General features: G+C 53.3%; 1 protein-coding gene and 1 long non-coding RNA gene across 8 annotated transcripts in view; both read right to left on the bottom strand.

The window, feature by feature from the left end:
- The window catches only part of ZFHX3 (zinc finger homeobox 3), a 693,525-nt gene that overhangs the window by 33,450 nt on the left and 647,111 nt on the right, over positions 1 to 12,964 (bottom strand). For all 7 annotated transcript variants that reach the window (XM_075509294.1, XM_075509295.1, XM_075509296.1 and 4 more), the window contains one exon: positions 3,392 to 3,499. In XM_075509294.1, coding sequence (XP_075365409.1) covers positions 3,392 to 3,499 — 108 coding nt within the window. The remainder of the gene's footprint in view (positions 1 to 3,391; positions 3,500 to 12,964) is intronic.
- LOC142413314 (uncharacterized) lies at positions 4,027 to 6,604 on the bottom strand. Its single transcript, XR_012776771.1, has 3 exons — positions 6,441 to 6,604; positions 4,761 to 4,824; positions 4,027 to 4,060 (listed from the first exon to the last, which is right to left on the bottom strand). It is a non-coding gene; the product is annotated as an uncharacterized LOC142413314 (long non-coding RNA).

The following is a 12,964-nucleotide window of genomic DNA, read 5'->3' as shown; positions in this document are numbered from 1 at the left end:
TGAGGAACGTAACGATCAAATTGCAGCATGATGAACAGAAAACAGGTCTATCAACTTCCACTTCAACACACTATCTATTGGCTTTGAGCCTGCACTTCTTTCTCACCTATCTCCCACTTCCACAGAATTGCAGGGCTCAGCGGCACCTCCGAAGGTCAGCCGGTCCAACCAAAGCAGGATAAACTGTGCCTACTTCATTCCCGACAGCAGCTCGTCTAATCTTCTTGAAAGACCTCTGAGGAACCTTCCCAGAAAATCTACTCCACTGCTTCACAAGCCGTACCAGGAGAATTTTTTTTTTATTTATTATCTAACCTCAATCTTTCTCCCTTCAATTTAAGCCCATTACTTCTTGTTGTCTATATCCTGAACATGGAGAACAAATTATTTCCTTCCTTTCAGAAGCATATTATGCACAAGAAGACATATCTTGTCCTCCCCTTTGGTCTTCTCTTTTTGGGTCAAATAAGTCCGTTCATTCCATTTTCTCCTCACAGCTGACGCTATGCAGACCACGCTCTCTTCTGGGTCGTTCGCGCTGTTTGGGCTTTCTGAAATTGCTCCTCAACTTTCTTGATGCTCCAAGCTGAGAAACGGACACAATCTTCCAGAGGAAGCTTTCCAGCACTGCAGAAACGCACACATTCCATAATATTTTCACCTACGCCATAATGCTTGAGCTTCGTTTTGAGACTGTCCTGAAAAGCAGCGTCAAAAGTCTTCCTAAGGAGAAGATACGAGATACAGACTGCAAACAAGACCTTCTTCACACAGAAGGAAATTGGGTCGTGTTGACATGATTTGTGCTTGACAAATCCGTGTCGACTGTTACTCATCTCATTATCTTCCCGTCAGTACTTACAAACAGTTGTTTGGTCCATTCCCAGGAAAATCTGGGGCAAACGGAGCTGGCAGGTGCGCAGTTCCCCAGCTACTCCTTTAGTCAAAGATAAGCACCATGCCTGTCCCCTCGCGGCACCTCCCCTGGTTTCTGTACATTCACACGAGAGGGCAGTGACAGGTCTGAGGATGCTTCAGTCACTTTCTCAAAACAGCCAGGTATGAAGCAGCAGGTCACGGATGTGACAACGTGTAGCTCAACTAAGTCCTCTGCAGCCTGTTCCTTCACAGCTGGAGGACGAGCTCTCCCCACAGCGCCGCTGGCACGGGCTGCTCTGGTCTCTCACGCAGTCGGTCTGTTTAGTGAAGACGAATGCAAAGAAGGCCTTATGCTCCTCAGCTTTCTTGACAGTGTGGCTGATAGCCTTCCCACCGGGCTGAGCTGCAGACCAGCTCTTTTCTTGCAGTCTTCTCTTCCAGCAAGTGAGTGCTTCCTTGATACTGCCCATTTCCCTCCCTGGTTACACCTCAACTTGCACCGTGGCGTTTTGATATTCCTGTACGTGGAGACACTGCTCTTCTGTGGTTGTCATGAACAACCTCACCTACTTTCCATTCCTTTCCATGTCTGAGGTCCAGAAGGACATGGCAACATAGCCGTGTTCCTCAAGGGAGCTTGAAAGCAGAAACAATACAAGACCGCGGTGTGGTACCTGTTTTGCATATCCGCTGTACATAAACAGTGGATAACATTTTTTTGCTTTAAAGTTCAGGGGTAATGTTGTTACATGTTTGAAAGCAGGACCTGAATTCAACAACAGCACGTGCATACATCTTGCTGAGGCTGTACTCTTCAGCCTTGCAGCGGCTCTGGACAAGGCTTGTCCAGAGCTCTTGGGCTTACATACATAGTCTGCGTTTTCCTTTATGCATTTTCCTTTGAAGACTCAACAAAGCCGTCCATTTCTTATCTGCTGTTTGACTGACAAACACCAAAAATGGGTTAGGAATTTCATCAGCAGGATGAAGAAATAAAGCCACCCAAATCTAGAGTTTCTGGAGAGTGAAGGGTTTAAAAAGTAGGTTCTTCATTTTTCCTTACATGTTTTAATGTATACAAATAATCTTTTCACATAGATCAGCTTTTGTAAGTGCTTCAGGTTTGGACAAAAGGCCCTACTTACCCTTTAAGAGATTTAGTAAATATACAATACTTACATCTTTCTGTGACACTTCATGAAGCATGCTTTTGCTTAGGATCACACAATCCTATGCCACAAGAGACTAAAAATCACGTACAGCCAAGCAAAATCTGCATCTCTGTGTTGAAGAATGGGTCTGTGATGGGGAACGACATAGAGAGCAACCTCAGCGAGCGCACTCTAGGCTGAGAACATGAGCTTCAACAAGCATTAAAGCACAGCTTGCTTTCTTCACCAGTTTGGACACATCTTCCAATGGTTGAGATTAAAACTGTATTGAGGTGAAAGACCACATTTCATCCTTTTGAAGACTGTGTAAGCTGAAATATCTCTTTGGCTGAGGCTCACTAAGAGGCAACCACAAACACGGCAGGAGAAGGCTGCCTGCAAGAAGGGTCTCTCTGCAGACTGAGAGAGGCATCGTACCAAGCAACCACCAGTCTGCAAAGCGACTGGGCTACCGAGCAGAAACAGAAACGGGGAGTCAGAACTGCTCCGTCCTGGGTCAAGGAAAATGAGTACCGTCTCCAGCGCCTCCGTTTCCACACCTACGCTGAAGCGGTCAGCAAGCGCCGGCTGCGGAGGGGAACGGCCCTCTCCAGAGGAGGACAATCTTGCAGCTGCTTTCTGCTCAAAGGCAAGGAATATTTAAAAGATTCCTCCCACTCACCTCTGCAAAATAGCAACCATCTTCTCGGAAAGACAGAGTAACCTAACACCTCCATAATTAATCCATCTAAGGATTCTGCAAAGAGCAGCCTTTCAGATTCCACTGCAGCAACGCAGGTATTGTTGCGCATCTGCAGCGTCCGTTTCAGGATGCCACGGCTCCAGCAGAAAGTGAGCAGTTAACAGAGGGCAAGCACAGGGTCTGCCTCTCTGCTCTGCCTTTCTGTGTCAAAGTCTTGCTACCAGAGCCAGGACCGTGATGAAAAAGCAGGCTAACAGTCTCTCAAGTCTTAACAACATAGGGTGGGGTTTCACGAGATGCTTAATCCACTCTAAGTGCTGGCTGCCGCCCGAAGGGGCAGTCCCCTTCTCCCTCCTCCCCTCCCAGCTGCCGATTCCCACTGCCGGGTCAGGTCCAGCACCATGAGCACAGGGGGGCTCCGACCCAGTGCCGCAGTGCGAGCCCAGGGCTGGGAGCGGGGATGCACGACCGACCACGGCTCAAACTGCGCGAGTGTGTCACAAAGCTACACCCAAAGACTTCACAGAGGACGACACTTAGGCCATGCCGACAGCGCTGTGTGGCACGGTCATTTAAGGAAAGAGTTTTGCAGACCACTGCTCTGCAACTTCCCACTTCTCTTTCCTGGATTTAAAGAAGAAGAGGGACCAAAACCCACCTGTCCATTTACTCTGGTCCTTGTCCCCTCCACTCTCTTGCTCCTTGGCAGGCTCTTCAGCATCACCGGCTGTTTCATTGGGCCCTTCCACATCTTCAATGGATTCTTCTGAAAGAAGAGAAGCAGAAAGCGTAACATAAAAATGGAAGTCAAAACAGAAGAGCAAGTAACTGCCATTGAGCAACAGAGCAACAGCCAACGCTGAAGCACAAGTGTTGAGCAGCAGATACCAATGTCACCCAGCGTTCTCCCAACGACTACCTGCTAGCGGGTCAAGAGAGAAACTACAGAGGAAAAAAGTGAAAGATGAAGACAAAGTGAAGAATCTCACCTACTTCTACCACTTACAGCCACTGATGTCCCCTGCGGTGTAATGTACAGTAAAACATTTGCCTGGTATGAGAAGGTTCTACCCAACCACACTGTGGATTAGAGAAGCGTCAGGGACTGACTGGAGCCTCCAGCACCTTCAGCCCCAGCCTTCCTCCTCATCCCCATTTCAAGCTCTTCGGACTGAATGGCACCGCGTAGTACTGACCCTGGCCACCGAGACCCCCAAGTTCACCGCAGAAACGCCACCACTCACTTCTGCTCAGACAAAGCAAGGAGCAGCACTGTCTTCTGCGGACGTGGCCCTGACACAAGGCACGGGAGGAAGCTGCTGGGGGTCTTATTTTCATCCCAGTCACGGGCAGAGTTCGAGCACACAGGCAGTATCATACAGGTGCAAAAGCACGAAGGAGAAAAAATAGTCAGTGAAGTGAAGCGCTGAAAGCTCAGAACAAAACACAAAGTGCCACTGCCCCACCCGGTACCCAAAGCACCAGCGTGCTGAGGCCGGCGGCACGGAGCGTGTCGACATGGCGCGGTGCAGCTCCAGGCAGAGGCACCCTCGTCAGGTGGGATCCTGGGAGCGCGGTATCTGCAGCTGCCAGACCTCTTACGCCAGGGCCTAACAGCTACATTATCATCTAATACCTTGGGCATTTATGTATAGTGCGTGCAGCTCGACAGCAACCATATAATTGACGGGGGCTACATCACCACTGGGAAGAAGGGTACTCTTAAGCCATTATATCCTCTTTTAGGCAGGATAGTTCATAATTTTAACTTGCATTATCTGGTCATGGCAAATCCTAGGCTATCCTGACATTTCATCTGAACTACCTAACCAGTTAAAGCACCACCCCCCATCCTCCCCCTAACAAAGACAGGGCTAGAAATCAGGATTAAAAATATATACTAGCCGACTGCAGATACTCAGCAGTGCCCTTTGAGAACGTGACAACTTAAATCAGGGAGGAACTTGTAAAAGCATCCAGAGATCAGCTACAATATTAAAGTGGAAGCACGGTGATTTATACTCTACCCCTCTTTCACTCTTTTAAAAGCTGGAAACTCTTGAGAGCTGCAGGGATCCCAGTGGTCTTCTCCTGGGGAAACAGGACCCCCAAGTAAGGGTGGCATCGCTAGGCAAAGGCACCTAACACGTGGGAAGACACAAATTACTGATGCAGGGGTGAGATGAGCAGTCTGCCCTGAGGCGAGTGGCCAAGTTTGCTGGAGAGAAGGGCTGTGAACTCAGCAGCTGGATTCACGTTTCAGAAATTAAAGTTCCAAAATTTTTCCCACCCTGGGGAAACAACAACAAACCACCCCCAGCCCCCAAACCACCCCGCTGCCTTCGAAATGCTGCCACGCAGGGCGAGACAGCCAGCAGACTTCAGCCGGTTTTATTAAACACCTTCATTAAGGGGTTTCTATTGTTTTATTCAAATCTTCACCTTAACCTCTCTCTGGACACCCAGCTTGCTCGGTCGGCTCAGGCGCTCCCTTGGTGCCGGCTCCCTGGGCCCTCCGGACAGCCTGTGCCGGCAGAGGCAGGCGGGGAGCCGGCCCCCCGCCGCAGCCCACGCATCGCAGCCCCTTGCAGCCCGCCGCAGCCCACTCACCGCAGCCCATCGCAGCCCGCTGCAGCCCACCCGCTGCAGCTCATCACAGCCCACTGCAGCCCGCTGCAGCCCGCCCACTGCAGCCCACCACAGCCCACTGTAGCCCACTGCACCCCATTGTAGCCCATCACAGCCCACCACAGCCCGCTGCAGTCCATCACAGCCCACCGCAGCCCACCCACAGCCCACCCACTGCAGCCCACCGCAGCCCACCACAGCCCATTGCAGCCCATTGTAGCCCACTGTAGCCCACCACAGCCCACCGCAGCCCACTGTAGTCCACCACAGCCCACTGCAGCCCACTGTAGCCCACCACAGCCCCTCGCAGCCCACCACAGCCCATTGCAACCCACAGCCCACCGCAGCCCACCACAGCCCACCACAGCCCACTGCAGCCCACTGCAGCCCACTGTAGCCCACCGCAGCCCACCGCAGCCCACCGCAGCCCACCACAGCCCACCGTAGCCCACCACAGCCCATTGCAGCCCACCACAGCCCACCGCAGCCCACCACAGCCCACCGCAGCCCACCGCAGCCCACTGTAGCCCACCGCAGCCCACCACAGCCCACCACAGCCCATTGTAGCCCACAGCCCGCCGCAGCCCACCCACTGCAGCCCCCCGCGGCCCCTCGCAGCCCCCCGCCCCGGCCCCGCTGCGGGACGCGGCCCGGCCCGGCCCGGCCGACCAGGAGGGGCTGCCCGGCGCCGGCACTCCCGGCTGCGACCCGGAGGTGTCAGCATCGGCATGGGAGGAAGGGGAAGGGCCAGGCGGCTGCCGGGCTCAGCCGCTGTCGGGGCTCTACCTGAGCGTGTGGAAAGAACACACGTCTTCGCGGGCACTGTCTGGTGCGAGGGGAATGAAGTAGGGCACTCACACGCAGCTACACCATCTGGCTTTATACCATCATCATCATCAACAAGGGAAAAAATAGCTCTTTAAAATGGATGAAAGCCCAGGCTGACAGTAACCGGAAAAATGTGAGCTATGAATACCAATAACGGTAGAAAATGATTAAAAACCAAGGCTACAAACGGCAAATCCTCCTGCCCCGCTGGGCCCGCAGCCCCGCGCGCTCGCGGGCCCAGCCTGTCTCACCGCCAGCCCCGGCCGAGCCCCGGCGGACGCCTGCCCCGCCATCCACCGAGCCCCGACCCTGGAACCGGCTTCTCTCTGAGGGCAAGATCTGCCTCCTCGGCCCAAACACCTCTGCGCTGGGCCGGCGGCTGCAGAAAGCACATGCATGCTTCAAGCACCCTTCTCCCCCCCGCCAGTCGGAGCTGATGTCTTCCGAAGAGTGGTTTTTTAAAGCAGGCTGGGAAGGGAGCAGAGTACAAGATGCATCGCCCAAGGAGGCTCTGAATCAGCTGGGAAAGCCCCTGGTACCGTCCTTACTTGGCTCCTGGCTCCCGGGGCGCTTGCCCAGGACGATCCCCCCGCTCCTCTCCCCGGCACACCCTGGGAGCTCCCTGCACCCTCGGACCCTGGGACGCAGCTGCCTGGTGCGAGACTCAGGGAAGGGGAAGCGTTAACTCCCGGCTGCCTCGCGATCCTCTTCCAGCAGACTTTTTTGGAAGGCTGGATGCAGCTCTGCTCACCACACTCAGCCTAACTCGTCTCGCAGCCGGCAGTGTTTAGGCTGACCCCAGGGATGGTCGGGAGAGCGTCCGCAGCCACACCACTCCTCAGCCGGCTACGTGCACTGCAGAGGGCTTCGAACCGCTGCGAACCAGCCTCCAGCAGACTGCACGCAGGGCACGAGCGTGTGATCTGACCCAGCTTCTAACAATGAGATCCTCCAACACTGAAAATAAAATGCAGCAGAGCTCCTGTTCCCGAAAGATTTGCACCCACGCTCTCTGACGACAGCTCTGCAGCTGCTGAGTTGCAGTGGCAGCTCCGGGGCGCGATGGCAGGGCTGGGTGGCAAACGCACGTGCGAACGGCACCCAGCCACCTATCCTCCTGCACTTCTTTGGGCATCCTTCTCAGAGGACAAGGCCAGCATCACATCTGGTAGGGAAAGGTCTGCTTTCCTCCTCAGTCTGCTGCACACACAACAAGGAGATTTTGAGCTTCCATTTCGATTGTCTGCAAATCCTGGTGTCACGTTGTTGCCATGCTGCATTCGAGCCGAGCTGACCACTGTCTTTTACTTAATGTCCGAAGAGCCCCATAGGACAGACCTGCAGCTGAGTGTGAAGACCACCCTGGGCCACCAGCTCCCAAAGGCTGAATGAGGCCGCGGTCAGCAAGAGGTAGGGCATTTATTTCCAAACCACCATGACCCTTTTGCTACTGTTTGACCATACCTCCTTGAGGCCGTACACGCTGTTTGTTAGGACTCATTCACCTAACGGCTTGACTGTATTTTCCTTAAGGAGATTGATAAAAACTCCACCAGCCGTTTTGTAGTTAAAAAAGCAAGCGCATCCTAAGAAGTGTCCCAGTCGGGGCTGATACCCAGAGGGTGAGAAGTCCCTGCAGTATTTCAGCAGTATACTGGGAGTCTCTGCAGGCCAAGGACTCTGACCAGGACTTTCAGAGAGCGTGGCGGGGATGCTGAACCCAGCGGCGTGGAGAACTGCCATAGAGGATGTTTTTTAAGAGGCGATGGGGTTGACTCCCGACCTGGGAACCTTAGCGAGGGGCTCTGGAAGGCCAGAGATGCTACTGCAGCCCATGCCCAGAGGATGCAGGTGCTAGACTGGTGTCTTTGGTTTCCAGAAACTCCATCTACACAGGGTTTGAGCTCACGAAGGGTACGTGGGCTTCGTCCTCTGCGGGGAGCTCGCCAGGGCAGGTCAAGAGCTGTTGCTGTGGGATTTGCACAGAGGGGATCGTGTCCCATTGAAAGACAAACAACACAACATGCCCATGGGTCCCCGTGCTGGAGTGCCATCCACGAGGCCACGATGCTCTATTAATAAATTTTCTTAAATGAATTTTCCAGCCACGGGGGTTCAGGTCAGTACCAAGAGTGAGCAAGTGTAACTGCGGGGCACCTGGAGTCCAAGGAGCCTGCTCTTCCATCATATGAAATCTGCCCCATGCAAAATCCTAGGAAGAGTCTTTTCTTCCTTCATGAATAAATCATTTTAGACAGTGGCATTTCCTTTTAATTTAAAATTGAAACATTCACTATGGAGGGGGGGGGGGAAGAGAGGGAGAAAAGCCTGGAAAATCACGCGTTTCTGACATCTGCAGATGTCAGGGAATCTCTGACTCAGTTACACACTGAAAACGTGCCCGAATCCGGGCACGCCGTCGCGCGGGACCACACTGCCGCATTTCTGCCCCTCTCAAAACCCGGGAAGTTTGAGGGTTGGAGAAGTCAGCAAATCCCGACTGGATCCAGGCCAGCTTGAACAGCCCAAGACCTCTCACCTCTCCTTCTCTCAGCTGGATTTTCCTTAACAACCCCAGATCTCTTATCTGAAGGGATAAGGGGCATTTCAGGGGCGGCAGAAATGTAGGGATGGGAGAGAAAGAGCGTGTGCTTGCCTCCCCACCCTCCGGCAGGCTCAAGAGCTGAGAAACATTAGCTGTCATGAACCACAATCAAATCAGGTTTGAAATATTTAGCAGTGGCTTGGAAAATGCGGTGGTGCAGCTCTGACAGGCGAGATGTGCAGACACCCATTTTCCATTATAATGGAAATATCAAGCCTGTTCTGAATATGTATAACCTAGAAAAATGTATTGATTTTTCATTCGGCATTAAAAAAATGAAATACCCTGCAGCTGTCAAAAGCCTTTTGTTAAAAGCTCATCTTTCCTGGAATGAGGTTTACCAGAAACAAGTTTTAATTGTACACAGGGTCTCTCCTTTGAAACAAAAAGAACCCCTGATGCTCCCTTTTCCAGGATAAGTAGCCAAAAAAGCCCGCAGAAAGACAGGATTGAGACCTGGCTGACTTCTGCAAGCTGACACTGTCAGGAGAGGTGACAGCGATGGCCTGTGTGCAGTCAGCTGCACAGCTGCACATGCACAGACACGCGTGCCGGCTCCGCCGTGCTGCCGTGCCAGCTCCCCGCGAGCTGCCGGCTGGCGAAGGGCAGCTTCCCCTGCTGACACCGGGGTCACACCACCGGGCTGCGGCCCAGCGCGTCTCAGAAGTTCAGCTGCTTCAAACTCGTTTAAACGCGAGGTCCCAGGGCCCTGGGACAAGAGGTGCTGTGGCCTGGGTCCTTACGGAAGCAGGAGGGGCTTCAGGTGGTCCACGGGGGGTTGATGTCCTCCCCGACCCTGAGGAGCCCATGAGGAGCTCAGCTGCCCCCGAGCTGTGCCAGGGCCACCAGGCATGGTCTGGTGCCGCTTGTCCTAACAGCGGCTTTTGTTCAGCTGTCCCCAAAACCGTGTCCATGTGCAACAGGACGCTGACTTAGAAAGGGTCGCTCGCCCCCAGCTCACCCCGACAGGGAAGAGGCACGAGGAGGGTGGTCCCACCTCACGCCATGCCCACAGGCCAGGCGCACTCGGCTACGGGAACAGAGCAAACGCAGAGCCCGGGAAGGAGGTCTAACGTCAGCCGGTGCCCCGGGTGCCCCCCGGTGCAGCGCGCGCTCCCCCGGAGCCCGGCCGACCTGCTGCTGCTGCAGCACCGCGTGCGAGGGGGCACCTCCCGACAGGGCTCAGGGCGGGCACCCTTACCGGGCACCCCGCGGAGGGGGTAGCAGGAGGCAGGGCACTACCCCTGGCCACAGCCAAAGCTCTGCTGCAGCGGCAGCGCCCGTCTATCCCCGCTCCCGCCGGGCGGCTCAACAGGCTGCGGGGGCTCCGAACTGCTGGCGACGTCGTGAGTGCTCTTGGGCTCCAGGCCCCCAGCCAGAGGCACGGCTCTTGTTCGGGGCACGCAAAGCTTCCCAAGCCAGGGGAGCAAACAGTGGTTTGCCGTCTGGTTTTTTTCTCCCCCTTGCATTTCTACACACTCTCTCTGCCAGGGGATGGGTTTAGGGCACACGGCTGCAGGTGAGCAGCCACGTGTGCTGCTGAAGCTGTCGGTGGCCCACAACGGAAGGGAGCGATGGCAAACCCCGCCGCTGCCCGCCCTTCAACTTGCTGAAATCTGAGAGCACAGCCTTGGAACAGTTTTGTGGAAGAAGAGAAGCTGGCAAGGGCCAGGACACAGAGCAACACCCTGGAAACAATTCGACTGTTTGTGACCAGCCCAACAGAAGAAAAAAATGTTTTCCACCTCTCCCTGACTTGCAGACTATTTGCATTTGAAGATGAGACACTCCATCCACATGGAAATGTAGGTAAATCCATTTTCAGAGGGTTTTTTTGCCGTCTTGTATTTCTCCCCCAGCTCGAGCTCGTCTGGGGCACGTCTCCTAAGGTAACCTTGGCTACCAGGCAGTCACTGCCCTTGCAGCTCAGATTCAGGATGCATATATATGCACAAATACACTCTGTGCTAGCTCCTAACTGGATTATTCTACATAATTGTTTATTCCTATCGTTTTCCTGAAAGGAAAAGCAGGACTTCAAGCAGCGGAAAGAAAGCACCAGGCACAGGTTTGAGAGGAAGGCCACGGAGCTCCAGCCCTGATGCAAAAGCTGGTAGGGAGTCCTATCATCTGACAAAAGGCTGCAGAAAAACAATAATAATCCTACACGTATCTTGGACTAATGACACTTATTTCCAAGCTGGCTCTGTCTTAGAGCATGGTCAGAGCATATCTGTGCTGCTGCTTTCATTGACAAAAAAGAAAACGCTATGAACGTGCCCCCAGCCGATAAAGCCTTCCTCAGTTGCCTATCTTCTCAAGGCAGGGAAACTTTATCTGACTTCTGTGCAGTTAACTATAGAGGCAAGCGTTCAGATAAATAAAACAAGAAATTCAACAGCAAAAGAAGTTTGTGAACTTATAGCTTCTATTCCTTTGCTTTCTGCTGCAAAGAAAAAATTCAGTTGGCCAGCTTCCCCGAACAGATCTGAAAATCCTGCAACAGCGTCCAGGTCTCTGGCTATCTCCCCAGCAAGCTTCTCGCTCAACAGAAATGAGATGACCCTCTGCCAGACGTTAGCATCTTTTCTTCTGAAATACGAATGCTTTTACTAATACAGTTACTGTTTTTGCATTTGGTCACTTCATCTGATTTACCAGCTCCAGCCAGAGGCCCCACTTCTGGGCCCCACATGGCTGCGAAGTGCCCACGGTCAGGGGGCAGGCGGGGAGGACTGATAAAACCATGAAACCTTTGGCTTTGTGCTCTTGGTAACAAAATGTAGCAGCACTGGGAAAGAGAATAATGTTATCAAAACCAGATAATTAGAAGAATAAACAATTTCTGTCTTAAAAAAATAGAAGCCAGTGGTGGTGAAACCTGCCACTGTCTTTTTTAAAGAAGCAGGAGAGTAGGACACCAAGCAGAAAGTCGAAGCCCGTCTGCGTGGCAGCACGCAGTCGCTGCCGTCAGCTCTACGGGTGCAGAGGTCCCATCTGCTTTAGCGAGTCCGGATCTCAGACGTGCAGGGAAAGGCCCCGACTGCTCCGGAGACCTTCACCTCCCTGCAAAGCTGGGCAGAGCCTTGCCCCGCAGAAAACAGTGTTATCAGAAAACAGCTCTGCGTGAACAAGCCAGCTATGAGCCGGTCCCAGCTCGCAGTTGCTGACCGAGGGCTGGGTTTGTCCGGCAAAGGAAGACGGAGCCGGGGATTTGGGCAGCGCGTTACGTGTGCTCGGGGCCCCTCGCAGCGTCGGTTCCTCACGCACCTTCCAAGGGGCTCGGCAGCACCGTGGCCGTCGCTGGCGATACCTCCGGAGGATGCCGGTACCTCCACGCAAAGAGACAGAAGTCAAGAACCCCTTCCCTGAGACGGCACCGACTTCTCTCTCTCCCTGGGAACAAGACTGTCCATTTTTTTTGTAAACTGGGCTAAATTTTAAGTCAATGGAACCCAATAGGGATTTTCTCCCTTGCATTTCAGCAGAACTAGAAAGCTTGCTGTTATTTTCACACATGAAATGTAAAAAAAAAGGCAAATTCCTTGAGCATGTTTGTAGTGGAGCGTGATGTGATTGTGTTGTCATTTATGGGAAATAATCGCAAGCCCATCTCTCCCTTTCTCCCCATTTTCCAGTCCAAATAACCATGAAAAATTACACTTCAATGTCAGGAGGACAACAAAGGAGGGGCTTTCTCCTGCGGCTTGACGGCTTTTCAGCCCCCCCTTCTTTGGACAAAAACTACCTTCAATTCTATTTCATTTTAAACGTGATCTAACAAATGCATCTTGACAAGTTCCTTTCTTTTTTTCTTTTAAACAGTATTTTGCACAGTTTAACCTAGCTCCAAACCGGAATCAGCTGGAAAGGAGACTCATGCAAAAACACGAACACATCAAACAGCAAAACAAAAGAAAACCCATCTCCAGCTTCAGGTCTGCAGGGAGAGGACAGCGCGGTCTCCAACGTGGAGACCCGCAGGAGGAGGCTTAAGAGACAAAGGGGACCAGCGGGGAGGAAGGGGCTGGAGGAGATGGGTGGCAGAGGTGACACGGCAGGAGCGCAGCAAAGGCTGTCGGGGGACGGGGAGCGTGGTGCCCAGTCCGAGCCTTGTGAATGAAGGGACCAGCGGCAGCCCTGGCCCAGTGCAGACAACCCTCCACCCCA

This window comes from Mycteria americana, chromosome 8 (assembly GCF_035582795.1).
Source record: "Mycteria americana isolate JAX WOST 10 ecotype Jacksonville Zoo and Gardens chromosome 8, USCA_MyAme_1.0, whole genome shotgun sequence".
NCBI lineage: Eukaryota > Metazoa > Chordata > Aves > Ciconiiformes > Ciconiidae > Mycteria > Mycteria americana.
Note: the sequence above shows the minus strand (reverse complement) of the source record. Positions and strands in the feature narration are given on the sequence as shown.